We start from the raw sequence: 22,297 nt of genomic DNA on the forward strand, positions 1-22,297 counted from the left end.
CCCGGGCCCTTGGCAGTGAAAAGGTAGAGCCTTAACCACTGGACTGCCAGGGAATTCCCAGCTTTTGCATCTTGAACCATTTAAATATATGACTTATTAATATTAAGTACCGCAGCATATTAAAAGGATTATACACCATGACCAAGTGGGATTTATCCCAGGAATGCAAGGAAGGTTCAGCATATTAAAAATCAATGTAAGTGTTGTATAATAAAGAATCTGGATGGCCTCTGTCCCCAGTTACTGGAAGGGGCCTCTAAATCCTTGGAGTGATAGGGGTGTCTTTGCTATTCCTGGTAGTACCCTCAGGCCACACCTGAGTTTATGCTAATGAGGTGATCAAGATCTGGGCTGGTCATACCAAAAAGACCAACCATGTGATTTAATGGTTGGGGCTTTGAGCCATGATATCAATCTGACCTCCCAATCTGCTGGGAGAGAAAGACTGCAGACTGAGCTCAGTCACGAGGTCCATGATTCAATCATTCACGCCCATGTCATGAAACCCCAGTAAAAACTAGACACTTGAAGCTTAGGTGAGCTACCCTCTATATAGCAATGTGCCAGGAGGGTGACACATTCTGAAGACATGGAAGCTTTTCATTTGGGACCCTCCCAGACATCACCCTATATGTTTTGGCTGGTCCTGATTCTTTTTTTTAATATTTATTTGGCTGCGCCAGGTCTTAGTTGTGGCACGAGGGATCTTCATTGCAGCATGCGGGATCTTTTTATTTAGTTGTGGCATGCAAGCTCTTAGTTGTGGCATGCAGGATCTAATTCCCTGACCAGGGATCGAACCCATGTCCCCTGCATTGGCAGGCAGATTCTGAACCACTCCGCCACCAGGAAAGTCCCCTGGTCAACTGATTTTTGACAAAGGTGCAAAGACCATTCAATGGGGAAAAAACAGTCTTTTCAACAAATGGTGCTGGACAACTGGATATCCACGTGCAAAAGAATGAATTTGACACATACCTCACACCATATAAAAATTAGCTCAAAATGAATCAAAGACCTAAATGTAAGAACTAATGTATGGGGCTTCCCTGGTGGTGCAGTGGTTAAGAATCCGCCTGCCAATGCAGGGGTCACGGGTTTGAGCCCTGGTCCGGGAAGATCCCACACACTGCAGAGCAACTGAGCCCATGCGGCACAACTACTAAGCCTATGCTCTAGAGCCTGAGAGCCACAACTACTGAGCCCGTGTGCTGCAACTACTGAAGCCTGCGAGCCTAGAGCCCGTGCTCCCCAACAAGAGAAGCCACTGCAATGAGAAGCCCGCGCACCACAACGAAGAGTAGCCCCCGCTCGCCACAACTAGAGAAAGCCCGCACGCAGCAACGAAGACCCAATGCAGCCAAAAATAAATAATAAAATAAAATAAATAAATTTATTTTAAAAAGAACTAATGTTTGAAACTCTTAGAACGAAACATAGGTGGGAATCCTATGCAATGCTTTGTATTTTTAAATTTTATTTATTTATTTATTTATGGCTCTAGAGTGGACTGATGTATGTATTATTTATTTATTTATCATTCATGGTCTGCATTTTGGCAGAATTTACAATTACATTAATTAATTAATTAATTCATTCATTCAATGATATTTGTTTAGTGCCTATCCTTTGCCAAGCACGGTTCCAGGCACTGTGGATCCAGAAGTGAACAGAACAAGCTTCCTAGGGAGAGGGATGGGGGAGACAGAGAAATAACACACACACACACACACACATATATATATATATATATATATATATACACAAACCAGATGAGCACAGACTGTGATGAATACTAGGAACAGAATATAAGGGAATGCAATAGGGAAGTGTCTATGGAGTGTTTCTATCCGTTGGCCTTCTTAAACAATGTTTGTACCTGACTTGCCTCCTTGATCACTTAGCCTGGTGTCTAGCTGGATCACCCTTCAAGTACTGAGGTCCTCACAAGTCTACATAGACAGGGAGGCCTTCCCGAAATGATCATGCTGCCAGAAGTAGCAATGCCTGTATCTGAGAGAGGACCACCTGTCTGGAGACATTACTGCACCCCTGTCCTGACACATCCAGAGCCCATCCAGCATGTATCTGCTGGGCTGAAACTTGGTTTTTAAAGTCCCAGTACCAAAGGCACCTCAGACCAAACTTCACAGTATTGCTGCTCTTCAAATGTCTTCAGTGGAAGGTGCATCAGCAACCTGTGAGGAGAATTGTGGCAGCTTGACTTTGAAGTGCTCATAGCTTCCCAGCCGTTTGGTGTTCTGTATGTAACACAGAAGAACTGGTGGGCTTTCAGAGTGCCTCAAAATTTGGAAATGCATCTCACTGGTTTTGTACAGAGCTTTACATAGGTTAAGCCTTCAATAAATATATGTTTCTTGAATGAATGAGTTTTCAAATATCACAGATATTATTTTAGTTAATGGAATGTGAAAGAATTATTTAGGCATAAAAACTATTCTGAAACAGATAATTTTAGAATAATTCACCAGGTATCATTCTAAAAGTGCCCCTGGCAATCAAAAGTAAGTGGATGAAATGTTTGGTTGAGAGATTAGTGGTGCCTCACTGTACCGGAAAGTTCTACCTGGAAGGAAACATGCTAAGCAGTGTTCACAGCTTCCTGATAGTGTTTGAAACTAAGTTCCTCAGATTGACCGAAAGAGTCAAAGATTCCCTTTTCCTGCTACAGGGTAATGTGAACAACCAGGCACTACTACGTAGATAGTAAAAAAACAAACAACAAACAAAGATGCCAGTGAAATCTGATGAGGGGAGATGGAGCCAAAACATCTAGATCTGGATCAACAATTTCTTCAGCACTTCCTCGGGAGGGCTGACCCCACACACATATCTGTGAGCATGCCGCAGGTGGTGGTTTTGCCTGCTCCATTGTGCCCCAGGAGAACAGTGATCTGCCCTCGGTACAGGTTTATGGTCAGATCTTTGACTGCCATGTGTTCATCCCTTCCCTTGTAGAACACCTGTTGAAAAGCCAACTCTGACTGACAGTGTAATATGCACACGCATGTGGCATTTCTGAAGAACCTGTGACAGGCCGAGCACCCACACCAACTTCCTCCGAAAGTTCATCAGTGGGACTCCAAGTGGAAATCCATAAGGGAGCTCCTTCTTTCAGAGTTTAGCTGCCTGGAGCTACTGAGGACCATGATGGGGAGCAACACCAGGGGGGTTTCCCTGGCCTCTGGAGCCTGGTGGTAGAGCAGCTGAACCACAGAGGCCAGAGCTCAAGGACGAAGGGCTCAGAGCTTGAACGAGAACTTCTCCCTGCTTCTCGAGCCACACCTTGCTCTGCACTGCCTGGCTAGTCCCCTGAGAAAGGGCACCCTGCCTCTTGTGGGCGGTGTTGATCTAGGGAGAGAACACCAGACAGTCTGTCCTGTTTTCTAAATCAAATGTCTCCAGTATTTTATTTTATTTTATTTTTTTGCGGTACGCGGGCCTCTCACTGTTGTGGCCTCTCCCGTTGCGGAGCGCAGGCTCCGGACGCACAGGCTCAGTGGCCATGGCTTACGGGCCCAGCCGCTCCGGGGCATGTGGGATCTTCCTGGACCGGGGCACGAACCCGTGTCCCCTGCATCAGCAGGTGGACTCTCAACCACTGCGCCACCAGAGAAGCCCTCCAGTATTTTAAATACCATTTATTTTTTTCTTATTATACAAGTAATTCATATATGAGTATAAGGAAGAAAATAAAATCACCCACAATGGCACTTGACTTGCAGAGATACATCACACTTCATCACATTTCAGCTCTGTGTCATTCCTCACACATACCAGGCGCACTCCTTTTGAGAGGCTTCTATCTTTACTGTTTTCCCAGTCTTAGACTTGGTCTGTCTTGTTCATGCTGAATTCCTAGTGCCTGAAACTGTGCCTGATTTCTGTCCTGTCTAATTGCATCTGGGCTGGACTTGGGGTTTGGAGTGCAGACATTATAGTTGGGTGAGACTTAGACGTCACTTCTTCCCACCATTTATCTAACTGTGTTTGGAAGCAGGGTGCTGCGGAAAGGAATTTGGCACACGTCTCCTGCCCCCACATCCATCTGGTATGATTATTTTGAATCAAGTGTGATGGTCCTCTTCCCTAACTTCTCAGTCTCCCTTTTGCAGTTGAGGTGGACATGTGGCAGAATTCTGGGCAATAAGAATAAGGGGTGATCTACTGAAGGGCAGAAAAGAAGGAAGGAAGGAAGGGAGGGAGGGAGGAAGGAAGGAAAGAAGGAAGGAAGGAAGAAGTCCTCCCAAAATAAAGCCCCTCGCTCTTATCTTTCCCTATAGATGAGCTACAGCAGCCATCTTGCAACTGGGAAATGACAAGCACGCAGATGAGAGCTATATGCTTCCACTGGTCCAGGGAAAATAAATGAAAGCAAGTGAGCAGAAAGAGCAGGGGTCTGGGACAGCTTTGCTGAGCAGCTGAAATCATGCCAGAACCATGTGCCTGCAGACTGCTTGTTATGTGAAAAGAGGAAACGAAATCCCTGCTTATTGAAGCTACAATAAATTGGGTGAAGACTGGAGCATTCCAAGCTGCTACCACAGTATGTAAAGGAGCTGGGATGATCCCCCATGCTGTGGAGCCCCTGGGCCAGCATGTGATGCACTTGATCCCATAGGCCAAGGAAGGCAACACAAAGTATTGAGCTAGCACCTTAACTGTGACCTTGTATCAGTCATACAGAGGACACTGCCTCTCCTTAGGCTCATCATATTTGAAGAATGGAAGATTCCAAACAAAAAAATAATGCTCTGGAGGACACACCAGGGTATAGAGCTTATATCCAGTCATCCTGTCAGGGGAGTCCTTAGTCAATGCTGGACTCAGCAGACAGTGGTGAAAGAACAAACACTTCTGCATCTGGAAGCCAGCGGTGAAATCTGGTTTACTATTTGATTTGGTTATGTAAAAACACTGGTGGATCAAAGTCAGCCATCAAATGACTGAGTTCCAGGGTGTCCCCAACAAGAGGTGTTTGGCTTTTGCGAGACTGTTTCAAGAAAGATCATCTAGACCCTCCATCCAGTCACTTAACTGTATGACAGAAAACAGGACATTTTACATTATACTCCTAATTTTGAGGATAACATTACAGAAGGGAATTAAGAATCTATCACAAAATGTACCTTGTAACCACTGGCAGAATAAAACAGAAGCCTCTATGCACTATTTCTCAAGTCCTTGGAAGAAGATTTGTGAGCTGATACCTTGTATAGATGTTGGATTTCAATTCCTTTTATCAAATCAGTAGGCTCTTCCTGAATGAACTTGCTTTTCAGAGCTTTCTGAGGATCCCCCAACTCCAGCACTGAATTCGTAAAGGATATAGGTTCTCCACGCCAGTAGAAGGGCTAGAGAGGAAGTCAACTTACATTAATACATGTAGGTGAATTGCTCTCTTCTTCTGGAAGATAAATATTTTGGTAAATTAAATTCTCACACTTCCCTCCCCTAACCCCCACCCCAGCCTCACCCACTGGAGCTTCCTGGTATCGAACACTTAATGGTGCCTGAAGAAGTCAAGAATTTGCTCACAGACTTACTACTAATAAACTGCATTTCAACCTACAACCATCTGGAGGATGGAGCTACAAATGATGCCTCACATCCACGCTCCTGGTGTACTGGGGAAGCTGTTGTGTTGGCAATCAGCACCCCTGTGGGCTGAGGCCTGGAGAAATACTGGCATTAACAATCTACCCACTTCTCCACAGACCAAGAAGGGCAAACATGGCAGCCTTTGCCGAGGCCTGAAGTGAGTACCTGTGCAATTCAGATGGGATCAGACTGAATCTGCAAGAGGACTGAATCAGGCATGATGGGTTCAACTTTGTAGGAAAATTTACTCACCATAGGAGAGAAAAGATTTGGAGAGCTTCATGGGGTTGTCAACGAAAGCCGTGCCCCGTGCCCGTGCCCCCAGGTCACAGAGGTCTCAAAGAGCTTCAGGGCCTTGCCACCAGCCCAAAGAGGAAAGAGGCCAAGGAGTCCTGAGGGCTCTAGCTTGTTGGGGTGGCATTCTGTGAGAGAATGCAGGGCCTGCCACTCAAGTGGGCACATGTGAGACAGCCACAGGCACTCTTAAGGGGACTCTGCACAGGGTATCAGCAGTGGGGCAAGAGTCAGACTCGTTAATTATGCTCCCTTGGCAACCACAAGTTGATAGGTTTGGGGTGAATCCAGGTTAGAGAACTGCACTTAGATTTCCAGGAGTTTGAGGTTGCAACCAACACCACAAAGAGGGATAGGAATATTGATGATGAGCTATAAAAATTCTAATGTCAATCTATAAAACAGCAGCATCAGTACTCACCATGAGAAAGAAGTACCAAGGTTTGGATGTACCATACACCCCTGGGAAGACAGACTCCACATACCAGGCCACCAAGCCATTTAAGAGTCCAGCAGTAGCATCAGCAGCACCTGAGTGAAGTTAAACTCTCCTCCTATACTGCCCATGTTCCTCCATTGGATGCCTGTGCCTATTCCAAAGGAAGGAAAACAGTCACCACATCGAAGACAGAGAAAAGTTACCAGAACTTTCCAATCAAACAGTTGGAGAACAAGCCAATGAGAAGACTGGACTATTCATGTCTGGGGTATTAAGGGACAAAAGTTAGGCACAGGAAAAGAAAAGCTAGTTGTTGGTTTCTCAAAGAAGGTAAAACTTTTTTTTGTTTTTTGGTTTTTTTGACCATGCCACACAGCTTGTGGGATCTTAGTTCCCCAACCAGGGACTGAACTTGGGCCCAGCCGTGAAAGCGCTGAGTCCTAACCACTGGGCTGACAGGGAATTCCCAATAAAACATTCTTATTATTGCCAAAATGATTCTTTGGTACCAAGAAGTAGAAATTTGGTCATCTGAGACACATCTTCACACTCTTGCACATGCTGTCAGGTAAGCCCTTCCTACTCCTCCCCACCTTCTTTGCCTGGTTAATTCTTACTTGGTAGGTCAGCACAGGTATCTCCTTCGCCAGCAAGCATGTATACTCACTCTCTTGGGTTATGTCTAACCCACGTGCATCTGGGGCACCCTGCGCTAATTGTGAGCACTGAAGGTCTCACTCCGCACTGTGAAACTGCTCACTTATTGCCAACCCCAGCTTGGGGCCAGGGACTGTCAGGTTATCTCAGTATCTCCAACATCTGACCCAGGACCTCATATGCAGCAGCTGCTCAACACATACATATGCCATGAAGAAAGGAGTGCTGAGGATGGGCTTGGGACCAATTCCTGGGTGCGTATAAAGATAAGTATCCTTTGTGATGCCAAGTGTCTAATCTGAATGCAAGCTGACTAAGCTTCTCATGTAAAGCATCCAAGATACCCTGCATCTGTTGCCACACGGCAGGATTGAGGAGGTGGTAACTAGCAACACCAGAGGACATTCAAATACTGGTGAGCAGACAGATGGGCTAGAACGGTGCTCCTCAAACTTTCCCGTGCTTACTAATCACCTGGGGATTTTGTTCTGATTAAGTGCGTCTGGATGGGCCTGGGAGTCTGCATTCCTAACAAGCTCTCTGAGGGTTCTGATGCTGCTGGTGCACAGGCCACGCTGTGAGGGGCGAGGGGCCAGGAAACCTCTGAGGCCCTTCCTGAGATGAGATTCTATGACTTGTGTCTGTCTTTGTGCCAATCGAGAGCCTTGCCTTTCACCATGGCTTACAGACAGGTCTCGCAAACCTCAGCTGCCATAAACAGCACGCTTAGTTTGTGAAAGCCAAGTACATCCTTGTTCAGTGTAAGTCTGCAGTGTCTGAAAAGAAGAAAGAGACAAGGCTCCTTCCCTACCTCAGCAGACATTTGATTGCCAGTTAACTTTATTTATTTATTGGGAATATACATATCAAGTATATAAAATGGAGTTTAACAAGCAATTACACAGGAAGTACTTTGTACAACTACCACCCAAATCAATAACCCCCCAAACCCCAAATATGCACACCCCCTTTACAACTTCACCGTCATCTTTGTCTGTAGGCAGCATCTAGTTGGGTTTTGCCTTTTTATCTAAACTGACTCTTTTTAATTGGTACGTTTAGATTATTCACATTTAGTGTGATTATTGATTGGATTAAAATCTACCACTTTGCCAGCTCTTTTCTATTTGGTCCAAACTTTTCTTTGTTTCTTTTTTCCTCTTTTTCTTGCATTAATGGGGACTTTTTTTAATCATTCCATTTTATTTCTACTATCGATCTATTACTTATACCCCTAAAAATTTTTTTAGTGTTGTTCTAGGGTTTAAAATCATCTTTAGTCTATCTTCAAATAATATTATACTACTTCATGTGTAGCATAAGGATCTTACAACAATTTCCAGTTTCCAGTTCTTCCCTCCCACCCTTTGCTACTGTTGTCATACATTTCATTTTCACATAAGCTATAAACACAATACATTGCTACCACTTTTGCTTTAGACAGTCAGTTCTCTTTTAGAGCCAGAAACCTCCACAAAAGACAAAATAAATTGTATCTTCCATTTTCAGTGCTCTTAATTTCTTTGTGCAGATCCAAGCTTCTGTCTGATATTGTTTTTGCTTGAAGAACTCAACATTTCTTGTAATGTCTCCCAGCAATTGATTCTGTCGCTTTGGTTTGAGAGAGTCTTCATTTCTCCCTAATATCCCCCTGGATATAGAACACTGAGTTGACAAGGTTTTTCTTTCAGTACTTTCTTTAAATATGTCACTTCATTTTCTTCTAGCTTGCATATGTTTATTGGTTATTTGGATATGTCTTTTCATGAAGTACCTATTTTTGCCTTTTTTTTTCTTTACTATAAAGTATGATATATAATTGATTTTATGAATTCTTTAAATATTCTGGATACAAGCCTTTTGTAGGTTAAATGTATCCTCTCCCACTCTGTAGCTTCTCCTTTCATTCTCTTCATGGTGTCTTAATTTTAATGTCATTATTTATCAGTCTTTTCCTGATGGTTAGTTATTTTTGTGTCTTGTTTAAGAAATCTTTCCTACTTCAAGTACATGAATGTACTCTCCTATATCATCTCCAAAAAAGTTTACAGTTTTTTTTTAAAAGACACCAATTGTACTTGAATATTTGTTACTTTTTAAAAAAATTTATTTATTTTTGGCTGTGTTGGGTCTTCGTTTCTGTGCAAGGGCTTTCTCTAGTTGTGGCAAGCGGGGGCCACTCTTCATCGCGGTGCGAGGGCCTCTCATTATCGCGGCCTCTCTTGTTGCGGAGCACAGGCTCCAGACGTGCAGGCTCAGTAGTTGTGGCTCACGGGCCTAGTTGTTCCGTGGCATGTGGGATCTTCCAGGGCTCGAACCCATGTCCCCTGCATTGGCAGGAAGATTCTCAACCACTGCGCCACCAGGGAAGCCCCACTTTATAGTTTTTTTACATTGGAATTGATATCTGTGTATGGTTTGAATTCAAAGTCCAATTTCAATTTTTTCCATAAGGTTCTTTAGTTGCTCCAGCACCATTTATTAAATCCCACTGCTCTGAAGTATCATCTCTGATATTTAACAATGCATTTATCTCTCCCTTCTTTTCTGTTCTATTAGTCTATTTGTCAACCATAATCTTAATTACTATTGCTTTATGATAAATCATGAAATCCGGTAAAACAAGTTTTGCTGTTTTGTTCTTCCTCAAGAGTTCTTGGCTATTCTTGGTCCTTTACACTCCCATGTACATTTGAGAATCAGCTCATCGAGTTCTATTTAAAAAACAAAACAAAACAGAAATACTGCTGGATTTTGGATTGGGTAGGAGTTAGCTGTTACTTCTTTCCACAATTTATTTATTTGTGTTTGAGAGCAGGTTGCTGCTGAAAGGAATCTGGCAAAGTTCACCTGCCCTCACATCTCTTTGATCATGATTGTTCTTCCCTGACTTCTCATCCCCCTTTGCAGTAGAAGAGGCCATGTGACATAATTCCTCTCCCACACCACTTCTTTTTGACTCAACCAATCTTTTATTTCATTTTCTCTCTATTAAGTTTGAAAGTTATACACTGTTCCTAGCCTTTTCCTGGTCAACTCAGTAGTGAATTACCAGGTCTACATTGCTGCAAAGTCTAAAGTTAATCAATATCTTTACTCCCCTTCCAAAATGTATTTACCCCCACTAATTTCTGACTTTATCTCCTCAAAAACCCTTTTATGTATTTTAATTCTATCTTTTTAAAAAAATCCTAAAGACATCATCATTATCATCATCATCATTATTATTTTAAACAACGTATAAAGCCACTATCTTCAGGCTCCCACTCTTGGCTCCTTTGTAAAGCAATCTGTCTTTTTTTTTTCCCCTCCAGCTACTTTTAAGATTTTTCTCTTGACCTCTGGTGTGCTCAATTTTATGTTGATATGTCTAATGTAGATTTCTTATTGTTAATCTTGTTTGGGATTTGCTGGGCTTCCTGAAATCCAGTTTTGGAACAGGTTTGGCCACCATCTTTTCAAATGTATTTCTCTGCCCTATTCTCTCTTTTCCTACTGGAACTCTTTTGCTCAGAGGTCATTTACTAACAAGAAAACTTTGGGCTTCCATTCGGATGGCCTTTCAAGGCAAGGGAGCTAAACAACAAGGCCCAGCGTCCCACCCAGGTGGAGAGCATAATAGGAGACCCCTCTCACATTAATAGGGGTCCCAGAGATAAATTCAATAGTCACAGGTTGGGTTCCTTGTGACACAGACCCTGAAATGGAGTTTAGTATGCAAGATGTTTATTAAGGAATACCCTTGAGATCAATACCTGTGGAAGGGAAGAGATTGAAACAAGATTAGTCAGGGCTACAAGACAGCACTGACAAGCTTGAGGAGTTGGGATAAAATGGCCCATCTGAGCATCTATAATAACCCCTCCACTAAGTTTTTTATTAGTTATAAAAAGATATTTGGGTATTAATAAGATGACATCTCTGTACTGTTTCTCAACTGGTTCAGAAACTAAGGAGGGGAGAAGGGTGCTATTTACTGGGCCTCTTAAAAACTAAAATCAATCTAGTAAATAATAAATTAACAAATAAATCAATAAATGGAAATTTCAAGTGACAAACCCAGTTGCTCCACAAGCATGCAGGTTCTGATTTTAAGAGGCCAAAATGTTTCTGCCATACAACCAGAGGCCTGATTCATGTTGTATATAGTGATTCCTGCTCAAGATTAAAACCGAAAGCACTGCACTAGACTTACTGAGAAAATGTACAGAGTAATTTTTTTTTTTTTTTTTTTTTGCGGTACGCAGGCCTCTCACTGTTGTGGCCTCTCCCATTGCGGAGTACAGGCTCCAGACGCGCAGGCTCAGCGGCCATGGCTCACGGGCCTAGCCGCTCCCCGGCATGTGGGATCTTCCCAGACTGGGGCACGAACCGGCGTCCCCTGCATCGGCAGTTGGACTCTCAACCACTGCGCCACCAGGGAAGCCCCATAGTAATTTTATTTATTCACTCACTAGAAGGCGTGCTATCTGATTTGAGCAGATAGGTCAAATGAATAGGAAAACCTAAGCCAGTGAAAGTATGAGGATTCTAAAAAAGAAATATCCTTGGATTTCTAACATTTCATCAATTATATTCTTAGAGATTCCTACCTGCTTACGATCATATGCATTTGCATTTCCTTCAGCTGTAACACTAGACACCATTTATGGGCTATCCTGTGTCTTTCAGGAATGAACACTGAACATAACACACCGTTCATCCAGTCCAACCACCTACCTAGATTCCCTCAATTTCAACAGACAGGCTCCATAAAGCATCTACGTTCATTCACTAACATGTAAGGAATCAGATATACCATTTCAAATATACTTTTCCTCCATAAGTATTTGTAAATCATAGTCTCAACATTGCTTTGTTAAAGAAAACCACTCACTTTCAATAAATTCTGGTCAACTTAACATCCTTTATTAAATTTTAAGCACCCTTAACCCATTTAGACCATCCAAACTTAATAAAGAAATTCATTGGTAGGTGATGCCTCTAACCAGGACATTGGAGATTATCCCAATTGCAGTAAGGGGACCCACAAACTCGACCCAACTTATAACTCCTATCCCTGTTATCTGCTGCTAAACCAAGCTTTATCATTTGGGACCTGGACTCTGGTGATAAAAGCTAACATTGAGCAATGAAGGCACTTGTTAGAGTGTTCAGAGCAGATCATCTTAGTACCACCGAAATGGGAAACTGTTTCATTCAGTAAGTACTGTAACCCCACAGACCTCAGGGTCCTACATTTTATTTATTTACTTGTTTGTTTGTTTATGGCTGTGTTGGGTCTTCATTGCTGCGCATGGGCTTTCTCTAGTTGCGGCGAGAAGGGGCTACTCTTCATTGCAGTGTGCGGGCTTCTCATTCAGTGGCTTCTCTTCTTGCAGAGCACGGGCTCTAGGCATGTGGGCTTCAGTAGTTGTGGCATGTGGGCTCAGTAGTTGTGGCTCACGGGCTCAGTAGTTGTGGCGCAGGGGCTTAGTTGCTCCATGGCATGTGGGATCTTCCCAGACCAGGGCTTGATCCTGTGTCCCCTGCCTTGGTGGTGGATTCTTAACCACTGTGCCACCAGGGAAGTCCCAGTGTCCTACATTTTGATTGACATGTTGGCTGCAATCTTCTGCAATGACTGTAGATGCTGTGGGAAATTCTTCAAACTCCAGAAACATGAGACAAATGAAAACTTCACATTGTACTTTCAACTCCAAAGTGTGGAAGTTGTAACATCTCTGATGGAAGGTCCCCTAGACCAACTTGTGAAAGAAGACTAACTCTGAAGCCTATGAGAATAAAATATGGTATCTGTAATAGCACTACATTATCTGTAAAGTTCTAAAGTGTTATTTGAACTTCTAATCATAAATCTATATATTTTAGATCTATACAACTATATAGGTGTATAATTCCCTAAATCATTTACATTTTTTAGTTTTTCTCCCCAATTACATTGTAAGCTGCATTGTGTAAACGTCATTCTACATTTCTTAAGTGTTTCTTACAGTACCTACCATAGATGTAAGTATACTGTAAATGCTCAGGACACTGAATAAAATGAGCCAGTTATGTTTATTTGGCAATGAAGGTCAACTCTGCCTGTCAGCAAATGGCAAAACATCAAGGCAGTTTACCTTGAGAGAGGTAAGGCTCACCTTTTGTCTCATATGTGGAGATTAATCAGACTCCCAGTGCCATGGCAACACTGGAGAGGAGACAAAAGGCAATCTTTTGGAAGTGACTCCTTTGGTTGTAGCTGAAAGCGAGGTACAGGTATGGGAGGTAGGTGAAGAAGAAGATGATGCCTCTGGAGGCAGTTGCAACATGAGCTGCAAATTCAGAGGGGAAAAATGAAGAGTTTCATCAATAACGCACCAAGAGGGACTTCCCTGGTGGCGCAGTGGTTAAGAGTCCACCTGCCAATGCAGGGGACATGGGTTCAGGCCCTGGTTTGGGAGGATCCCACATGCCGCAGAGCAACTGAGACTATACACCACAACTACTGAGCCTGTGCTCTACAGCCCGTGAGCCACAACTACTGAGCCCACGTGCCACAACTACTGAAGCCCACGTGCCTAGAGCCCGTGCTCTGCAACAAGAGAAGCCACAACAATGAGAAGCCCGCACACCACAACGAAGAGTAGCCCCCGCTCGCCGCAACTAGAGAAAGCCTGCATGCAGCAACAAAGACTCAACACAGCCAAAAATAAATAAATAAATTTTTTAAAATGCACAAAGAACCTATATGAGAAAACAATCTAAGAGAGAATGAATATATGTATAACTGAATCACTTTGCTGTACACCTGAAACCAACACAACATTGTAAATCAACTATACTCCAATAAAATGAAAATATTAAAAAAAGAAAAAGAATGTATATATATGTATAACTGAATCACTTTGCTGTACAGCATAAATTAATACAACATTGTAAATCAACTATATTTCAATAAAATAAATTTTTTTAAAAATAAAAAAATAATGCACAAAGAAGTATAATGCAAGTCTCTTTTCCCTGCCATGGTAAGGAAAGCATCTCTGCATTTGTCTCAGCATTTCAGAAGGGAAGTAGTCTTTTAAGAAATTTTGATAGAAACCTTTTATACTTGCACTTTCACTACCAAAAGACTAAGAGGATTTGTTGCACTTAAAAAATTAATCAATCCTTACAAAAAAGCACAAACATTTAATTGCCTAAAACTTCCCCTAATACTGCATTAATAACATCTCCTACAATAAAAACCATCTTCTTCAAAGATAAGCGGTAGATTATATAGCATCTATGGAGCATTGCCTGGCACTGGGTAAGCACTTTATATACAGTATCTTATTTAATCTTCATAACCTCCCTGTTTTTCAGATGAAGAAACTGAGGCTTAGCCGCATTAAATAAATTTGCTCAATGTCATGGAACTAGTAAATGATGGGTCAAGGATTCAAGGTTTCCCAGGCTCTAAGTATAGTGGCTCCAGATTTGGAGATAAACCAATCAAACTGAAGTCTGGAAGAAAAACGCAAAATAAATGCAAACATTTACCTTCCAGGAAGTTAAGAGAATACAGATCGAAAATGTAAGGATTGCATATATAACAGATAGAGCCACAGTTAAGGCATCAGGCAGCCCTTCACTGAACCTGACTACATGAACTATGGCTGACCCTGGGTCTTCTATAACTTCTCTGACTTTGCTTCTTCTTTTGTAAAACGTGATAATAATTGCTAACATGTACTAAGTTCTTACTATATACCAAGTATTGTTCTCAGCATTTTACATCCCATTTAATCCTCATAACTAAGTTATGAGATAAGTGCTATCATTTTCCAGTTTCACAGAAGGGGAAATGGATACAGAATCTATTGACCTGCTCAAGGTCAGGATCCACACCGAGATATAAATACAGCACTCTGAGGCTGGAGCAAGAGCTTCTGACCTTGTTGTAACAAGTAAATCCTTCTTGTTTATCTACTTGATATACAGTAGTGTGTATCTCTTAATTCCATACTCCCAATTTATTCTCTCCCCTTTCCTTTTGGTAACCATAAATTTGTTTTCTATGTCTGTGAGTCTGTTTCCATTTTGTAAATAAGTTCATTTGTATCATTTTTTTTTAGATTCCACATGTAAGTGATACTATATGATATTTGTCTTTCTCTGTCTGACTTACTTCGCTTTGTATGATTATCTCTAGGTCTATCCATATTGCTGCAAATGGCATTATTTCATTCTTTTTTATGTCTGAGTGATATTCCATTATATATACACCACATCTTCTTTATCCATTCATCTGTTAATGGACACATGTTGCTTCCATGTCTTGGCCATTGCAAATAATGCTGCTATGGACATTGAGGGTGCATGTATCTTTTCGAATTATAGTTTTTGTCTTTTCCAGATATATGCCCAGGAGTGGGGTTGCTGGATCATATGGTAATTCTATTTTTAGTTTTTTAAGGAGCCTCCAGACTGTTTTCCATGGTGGTTGCACTAATTTACATTCCCACCAACAGGGGTTCCCTTTTCCCCATACCCTCTCCAGCATTTATTATTTCTAGACTTTTTGATAATGGCCATTCTGACCAATGTGAGGTGATACCTCATTGCAGTTTTGATTTGCATTTCTCTAATAATTAGCAATGTTGAGCATCTTTTCATATGCCCATTAGCCATTGGCTTTAGTTACCTTTACCAGGGGTCTTTATTTCTTCTTATGGCTTCGAGTTATTGTCTAGTGACTTTTCATTTCAGCCTGAAGAACTCCCTTTAGCAGGGAAAGGAAGGACTATTAGTAATAAACTCTCTCGGCTTTTGTTTATCCAAAAATGTCTTAATTTCTCCATCATTCTTGAGGGATAGTTTTGCCAGATAGAAAATTCTTGGTTAAAAGTTTTTTTTCCTTTCAAGATTTAGAATGTCATCTCACTACCTTCTAGACTCCATAGTTTCTCTAGAGAAATCAGCTGTTAATCTTATTATGTAGGGAGTCTCTTCTCTCTTGCTGCTTTCAAAATGCTCTGTCTTTGAGTTTTGACAATTGGAATTTTAGACTTTTACTGGGGATCTCTTTGAGTTTATCTTGCTTGGAGTTCATTGAGCTTCTTGGGTTTGTAGATGCATGTATTTCATCAAATTAGGAGGAGTTTTCAGCCATTATTTCTTCAAATATTTTTTCTGCTTCTTTTCTCTCTCTCTTGTCATTCTGGGACTCCTATGATGTGTATGCTGGTGTTTGATGGTGTCCCACGGGTTCTGTTCTAACAAAGACAATCCCAGGACTAGATGCCTTCTCTGGTGAATTCTATCAAACATTTAAAGATGAGTTAACACCAATCTTTCTCAAACTCTAGATATAAAGACCAATGGAATACATTAGAGAGCCCAGAAATAAACCCTCACAAATATAATTAACTTGGGTGCCAAGACTATTCAATGGACAGTCTTTCAACAAATGGTGCTGGGAAAACTGGATATCGCCATTCAGAAGAATGAAGTGGAACCCTTACCTTATACCATATGCAAAAATTAATTCAAAATGGATCAAAGATCTAAACATAAAGCTAAAAACCATAAAACTCTTAGAAGAAAACTTAGTGGAAAATCTTCATAACCTTGGATTTGGAAATAGTTTCTTAAGTATGACACCAAAAACACAGACAACAAAAGAAAAAAATAGATAAATTGAACTTCAACAATTTAAAAGGTTTTATGCATCAAAAGACACTATCAGGGCTTCCCTGGTGGCACAGTGGTTGAGAGTCTGCCTGCCGATGCAGGGGACACGGGTTTGTGACCCGGTCCGGGAAGATCCCACATGCCGGGGAGCGGCTAGGCCCGTGAGCCATGGCCGCTGAGCCTGCGCGTCCGGAGCCTGTGCTCCACAACGGGAGAGGCCACAACAGTGAGAGGCCTGCGTACTGCAAAAAAAAAAAAAAAAAAAGACACTATCAAGAGAGTAAAAAGACTACTCACAGAATGGAACAAAATATTTGCAAGCCATATACCTATTAAGGAATTGATATCCAATATACATAAAGAATTCCTACAACTCAATGTCAACAAAACAAACAATGCAAGTAAAACATGAGCAAAGGACTTGAATAGATATTTCTACAAAGAAATTGGAACCCTTGTGTATTGCTGACGGGAATGTAAAATGGTGCAGCTTCTGTGGAAAACAACAGTTGGATGATGCCTCAAAAAGTTAAACAGAATGACCATATGACTCAACTACTGTGCCACCAGGGAAGCCCAATCATGTCATCTTTGAATAGAGATAGTTTTACTTCTTCTCAAATTGCATGCTTTTTATTTCCTAATTGCTCTGGCTAGAACTTCCAGTATAAAACTGAATATCAGAGGGGAAAGTGAGCATCCTTGTCTTATTCCTGATCTTAGGGGGAAGGCTTTCAATCTTTCACAACAGACTATGATGCTAGCTGTGGGGTTTTCATAAATGCTCAGTATCAGGTTGAGGAAGTTCCTTTATATCCTGGTTTGTTAATTTTTTTTATCATGAAACATATTGGATTTTATCATATGCTTTTTCAGTATCAATTGTGATAAATAAAAATGAATAAAATTGTGTTTATTTTTTCCTTCATTCTATTAAGTGGTGTATTACATTGATTGCTTTTCATCTGTTGAATCATTCTTGCATTCCTGGGATAAATCCCACTTGGTATAGTGTATAATCCTTTTAATATGCTGCTAGATTTAGTTTAGTAGTATTTTGTTGAGGATTTCCCCATTGATATTCATAAGGGATACTGGTCTGTAGGTGTTTTATTTATTTTTAACTTTTATTTTTTTATTTTGGCTGTGCTGGATCTTAGTTGCGGCACACGGGATTTTTGTTGTGGCACGTGGACTCTCTTAGTTGCGGCATGAGGGCTTCTTAGTTGCAGCATGCATGTGGGGTCTAGTTCCCCAACCAGGGATCAAACCTGGGCCGCTTGCATTGGGAGCATGGAGTCCTACCCACTGGACCACCAGGGAAGTCTCCTGTAGTGTTTGTTTTTCTTTTTTGGCTGTGTTGGGCCTTCATTGCTGCATGTGAGCTTTCTCTAGTAGCTGCGAGCAGGGTTTACTCTTCGTTGCAGTGTGCCGGCTTCTCATTGCAGTGGCTTCTCTTGTTGCAGCACGGGGGCTCTAGGGCATGTGGGCTTCAGCAGTTGTGGTGCACGGGCTCAGTAGTTGTGGCTCATGGGCTCTAGAGCACAGGCTCAGTGGTTGTGGCGCACGGGCTTAGTTGCTCCACGGCATGTGGGATCTTCCTGGACCAGGATCGAACCCATGTACCTTGAATTGGCAGGCAGATTCTTTTTTTTTTTTTTTTTGCGGTACACGGGCCTCTCAATGCTGCGGCCTCTCCCAATGTGGAGCACGGGCTCCGAACGCGCAGGCTCAGCGGCCATGGCTCACGGGCCCAGCCGCTCTGCAGCACGTGGGATCCTCCCAGACCAGGCACAAACCCGTGACCCCTGCATCGGCAGGTGGACCCCCAACCACTGCACCACCAGGGAAGCCCGGCAGGCAGATTCTTAACCACTGTGCCATCAGGGAAGTCCCCCCACTGTAGTTTTATTTTTTATTGTGATGTGTTTTCTGGCTTTGGTATCAAGGTAATGCTGCCTATAGAATGAGTTATGAATATTTGTGTTTTTATTTTTGAGTAAGTTTTCTTTAAGTTATTCTGGATTCAGGTCTCTTATGAAATAGTTTACTTGCAGATGTTTTCTCCCAGACTGTAGGTTGTCTTTTCACTTGCTTGACTGTATCCTTTGAAGCATGGAAATTTTTAATGCTGATGAAGTCCAACTTATCAGTCTTCTTTTTGTTTGTTTGTTTGTTTTGCGGTACACGGGCCTCTCACTGTTGTGGCCTCCCGTTGTGGTGCACAGGTTCTGGACGCGCAGGCTCAGCGGCCATGGCTCACGGGCCCAGCCGCTCCGCGGCATGTGGGATCTTCCCGCACCGGGGCACGAACCCATGTTCCCTGCATCAGCATGCAGACTCTCAACCACTGTGCCACCAGGGAAGCCCCTCAGTCTTCTTTTTTATCACTTGGGTTTCTGATGTCATATCTAAGAAATCACTGTCTAACCCAAGATCATGAAGATTTATTTCTGTATTTTATTTTAAGAGTTGTATAGTATTAGCTAGTTCTTACATTTAGGTTTATAATCCACATTGAGTTAATTTTTGTGTATGATGTTATGTAGAGATCCAACTTAATTCTTTTATATGTGGATATCTAGTTGTTCCAGCACCATTTGTTTAAAAGACTCTTCCTTATCTGTTGAATTGTCTTGGCCCCTTTGTCAAAAATCAATTGATCAGGGACTTCCCTGGTGGTACAGTGGTTAAGAATCCGCCTGCCAATGCAGAGGACACAGGTTCGAGACCTGGTCTGGGAGGATCCCACATGCCGCGGAGCCACTATGCCCGTGCACCACAACTACTGAGTCTGTGCTCTAGAGCCTGTGAGCCACAACTACTGAGCTATTATCACCTTTGGGCCCAAAGGGGTGAGAAGGAAGAGAGGTCACAAGACCCCAGGAGAGGAGAGAGTCTCGTGGAGCAAGATAACTTGAGAAGACAGTGACCTTCAGCTAACGGACAAACCAAGCCCAAAACTACCTGTGGGGAGAGAACTGGGATGGGGGGACAGGACACACCCTGACCTCAGCCCCCTACTTCCTTCTTCTGAGGTTCTTAGGGCTCCCTCCTCATGGGAGCATGTTTTGGAACATGGGCGGCTCAGCCTTCCGGACAGAGAACAAAGTGGAGAAAAGTGAAGAGTGCATCTGGAGGGCCAAATAAAAGGTAGGAGGGTGAAAGGAATGAATGGTCCTACAGTGCTGCCCAGCACAAGGCAAGCACCACATACAAGTACATACTATTAAATCAACAAACAACATGTTTTATGCCATTTTGTGTTAGTTGGATTTTGTTTCTTGAGCTATTCTAATTTTTTTTTCTTTTAAAAGGAAAGCTGATCCCATCGACTATTATTTTATAACTGCCGTATTTGGTCTTCTGCTACCTTATTTAATATTATACTTTCTGTTCTGTAGGCTTTTTTTGGTGATTTCCTTTGTTTCCTGTCTTTTGGTATATGAACTATATTTTCTTTCCTTTTATTTTCTCCAGGGTTTTAAGAATTATATGTCCTACTTTTAAATACTATTGGTGGTTACTCTTAAGTTTTTCAAAAGTGTTCTTTAACCTACTCTTGTCTAAAGAGTAGACTCAAGCGTGAAATAGGAAACACACAACCAATTCAATGGCATTAAGTGTAAACATTTGATGCCCACCCCTTCCCTCCACCAATTTGTTGCTGAAACAGTTTAACAAACAGGAAAAAGAAACTCTCTCTCTCATCCAGGAACTAAAATGGGTTTCCAACAGCACATCAGAAGCTTCTAGTTTCCCTGGGGTTTTTCAGTCGGTGCAGAGCCAAGTGGAGAGGCCTGCCAGGTAAGCCACTGTCCCACCATCACCCATCGCAGTGCAAAGCAGGTTCCCTGCCTTTCCACCCTATCAGATGCAGCCTAACAAGGCAGCAGGATGAGACTGCTCCTTATGCCTGAATATGCAAGAAGACAGAGCAAACCAAACACTATTGGTGAGGCCAAGCATAGCTCAGGGAGCCACTGGCAGGCTATTTTAATACATAAGAATCAACAAATAGAGAAGAAAGCTAAAGAGTGAGAAGAGAAGTTTTTTTAAAGAGCAAAAGGTGAGGAGGGAAGTAACAGGAGTGATTAAGTAAGCAACAGAGGAGCGCAGAAAGATCAACTTTGTCTTAAGTTGTATCTTCTACAGAACGCTTCCCATCTACCTTGCAGCAAAATGAGACCGAGTTAATTTTGGATGATTATTTCCCTCACTTATCAGTTAGTCATTCCACAAACATATTCTGAACACCTATCATGTGTGAGGCTGCGTATTAGCAAATCAGGAACCACTAGGCTGGACGTTCCCAGTCTAAAAGTAAGAATTCATGTAATAACATGAATTAAGTTGCAAGCTGGTTAAAATGATGAAAGAACTTCCAAGTTGCTTGGAGTTTGCTCTGATACCTAAAGCAACCTCTTACCTGCCTTCGCCTCCCTCCTACTCTGGCCATTTTTATTAGCAGCTCCCATACATTCCTGTCCAGGGAGAGGCACACATCTGATGTGATGGAGTTACCTTCAATTTTCTCTCTTTCTCCAGTGCAATGGAATTGATGGTGGTGAGCTCAATGTAGATGAAGCTGAGCATGAGGAAAAGAGGGAACTCATTCTGAAGGACCAGGAAGAAACTGTCCTGGACATAGGCTCCATGTGGGAATCTCTTCAGAAGCACACTGAGACTCTCAAACAACTTGGTCGTCTCATTGGGAGCGCGGTGCCACATGATGGCTTTATCTGTTGCATGCTGTATGGCCAGGAAGCCTTCTTTGTTGTATCCTACAGCATAAAGCAGTGGATATCAAGTATAAGAGACTAAGAATGAAGATGAAAAACAACAGATAATTCAGATGGGTCATGGCTAGCCATTCACACACAGACAGGAATAGAAAAGGCATTTCTATAGCCAAGATGCTACAATATGGAAGAAAGAGCAGAAAGTCACAATGGGAACCCTGTGGCTGAGGGACAATGTCTTTTATCAGAAAATGGGGTAAAGTAGTTCTGGGCAGACAAAATAAGGGATACCCAATATTACAATCTTCCAGGTGGGGCTGCATCTTCTCCCCTAAGTACTCAGGCTTCAGGGAAAGGGTGCCCATTCTGCAGTTTAGCTCATCCAGCACACAGAAGTAGTTAAATTCAAAGCACTTGGAAGACACAGCCCCCCTCAACTGCTGTGACCTGTCTCTGAGTTGTCACTGCTGTAGTCCAAGGGTTATCGTCACTGAATTTTGCTGCCAAGCCTCAAAAACAGTCTTTACCATAAGTAACCCTTGTTTCAATATAGCACAGCTGGTGTGCTAAGGTCAGCTTTGGGGAACAATAGATTGAAAGGCAAAGAGCCCTGGTTTTGGAGTCTTCTAAGAAATAATGGCCTCACTACCAAGCAAGGGTCACCAAGCCTCCAAACCGGCAGAGCCAGGGTAGGATATGCCAGCACTGGAGTAGAAGGGACTAAGGTCTTCTGTTGGCCTAAACCTAGGGAGGCCTCCAGATCTGTCAGGATGAAAAAGGCAGGAACAAATTTGATGATAAAGTTCTGGGAACTATTAGATATTCTTGACTGCAGAACTGTTCACATCTTTTCTAGAATCACATGAAACTATAAACCCTGGGA

The 22,297-nt window shown here is 42.3% G+C and overlaps 1 protein-coding gene across 1 annotated transcript in view; it reads right to left on the reverse strand.

Annotated features, from left to right (window-relative positions):
- The window catches only part of LOC136135337 (ATP-binding cassette sub-family A member 17-like), a 69,418-nt gene that overhangs the window by 37,572 nt on the left and 9,549 nt on the right, over window positions 1–22,297 (reverse strand). The window contains 6 exon segments of the mRNA XM_065893229.1: window positions 2,847–2,984; window positions 5,232–5,375; window positions 6,338–6,414; window positions 6,417–6,506; window positions 13,156–13,307; window positions 21,177–21,458. Of these exon segments, the coding sequence (XP_065749301.1) occupies window positions 2,847–2,984; window positions 5,232–5,375; window positions 6,338–6,414; window positions 6,417–6,506; window positions 13,156–13,307; window positions 21,177–21,458 (883 nt within the window).

The sequence above is a fragment of the Phocoena phocoena genome, chromosome 15 (genome assembly GCF_963924675.1).
Source record: "Phocoena phocoena chromosome 15, mPhoPho1.1, whole genome shotgun sequence".
NCBI lineage: Eukaryota > Metazoa > Chordata > Mammalia > Artiodactyla > Phocoenidae > Phocoena > Phocoena phocoena.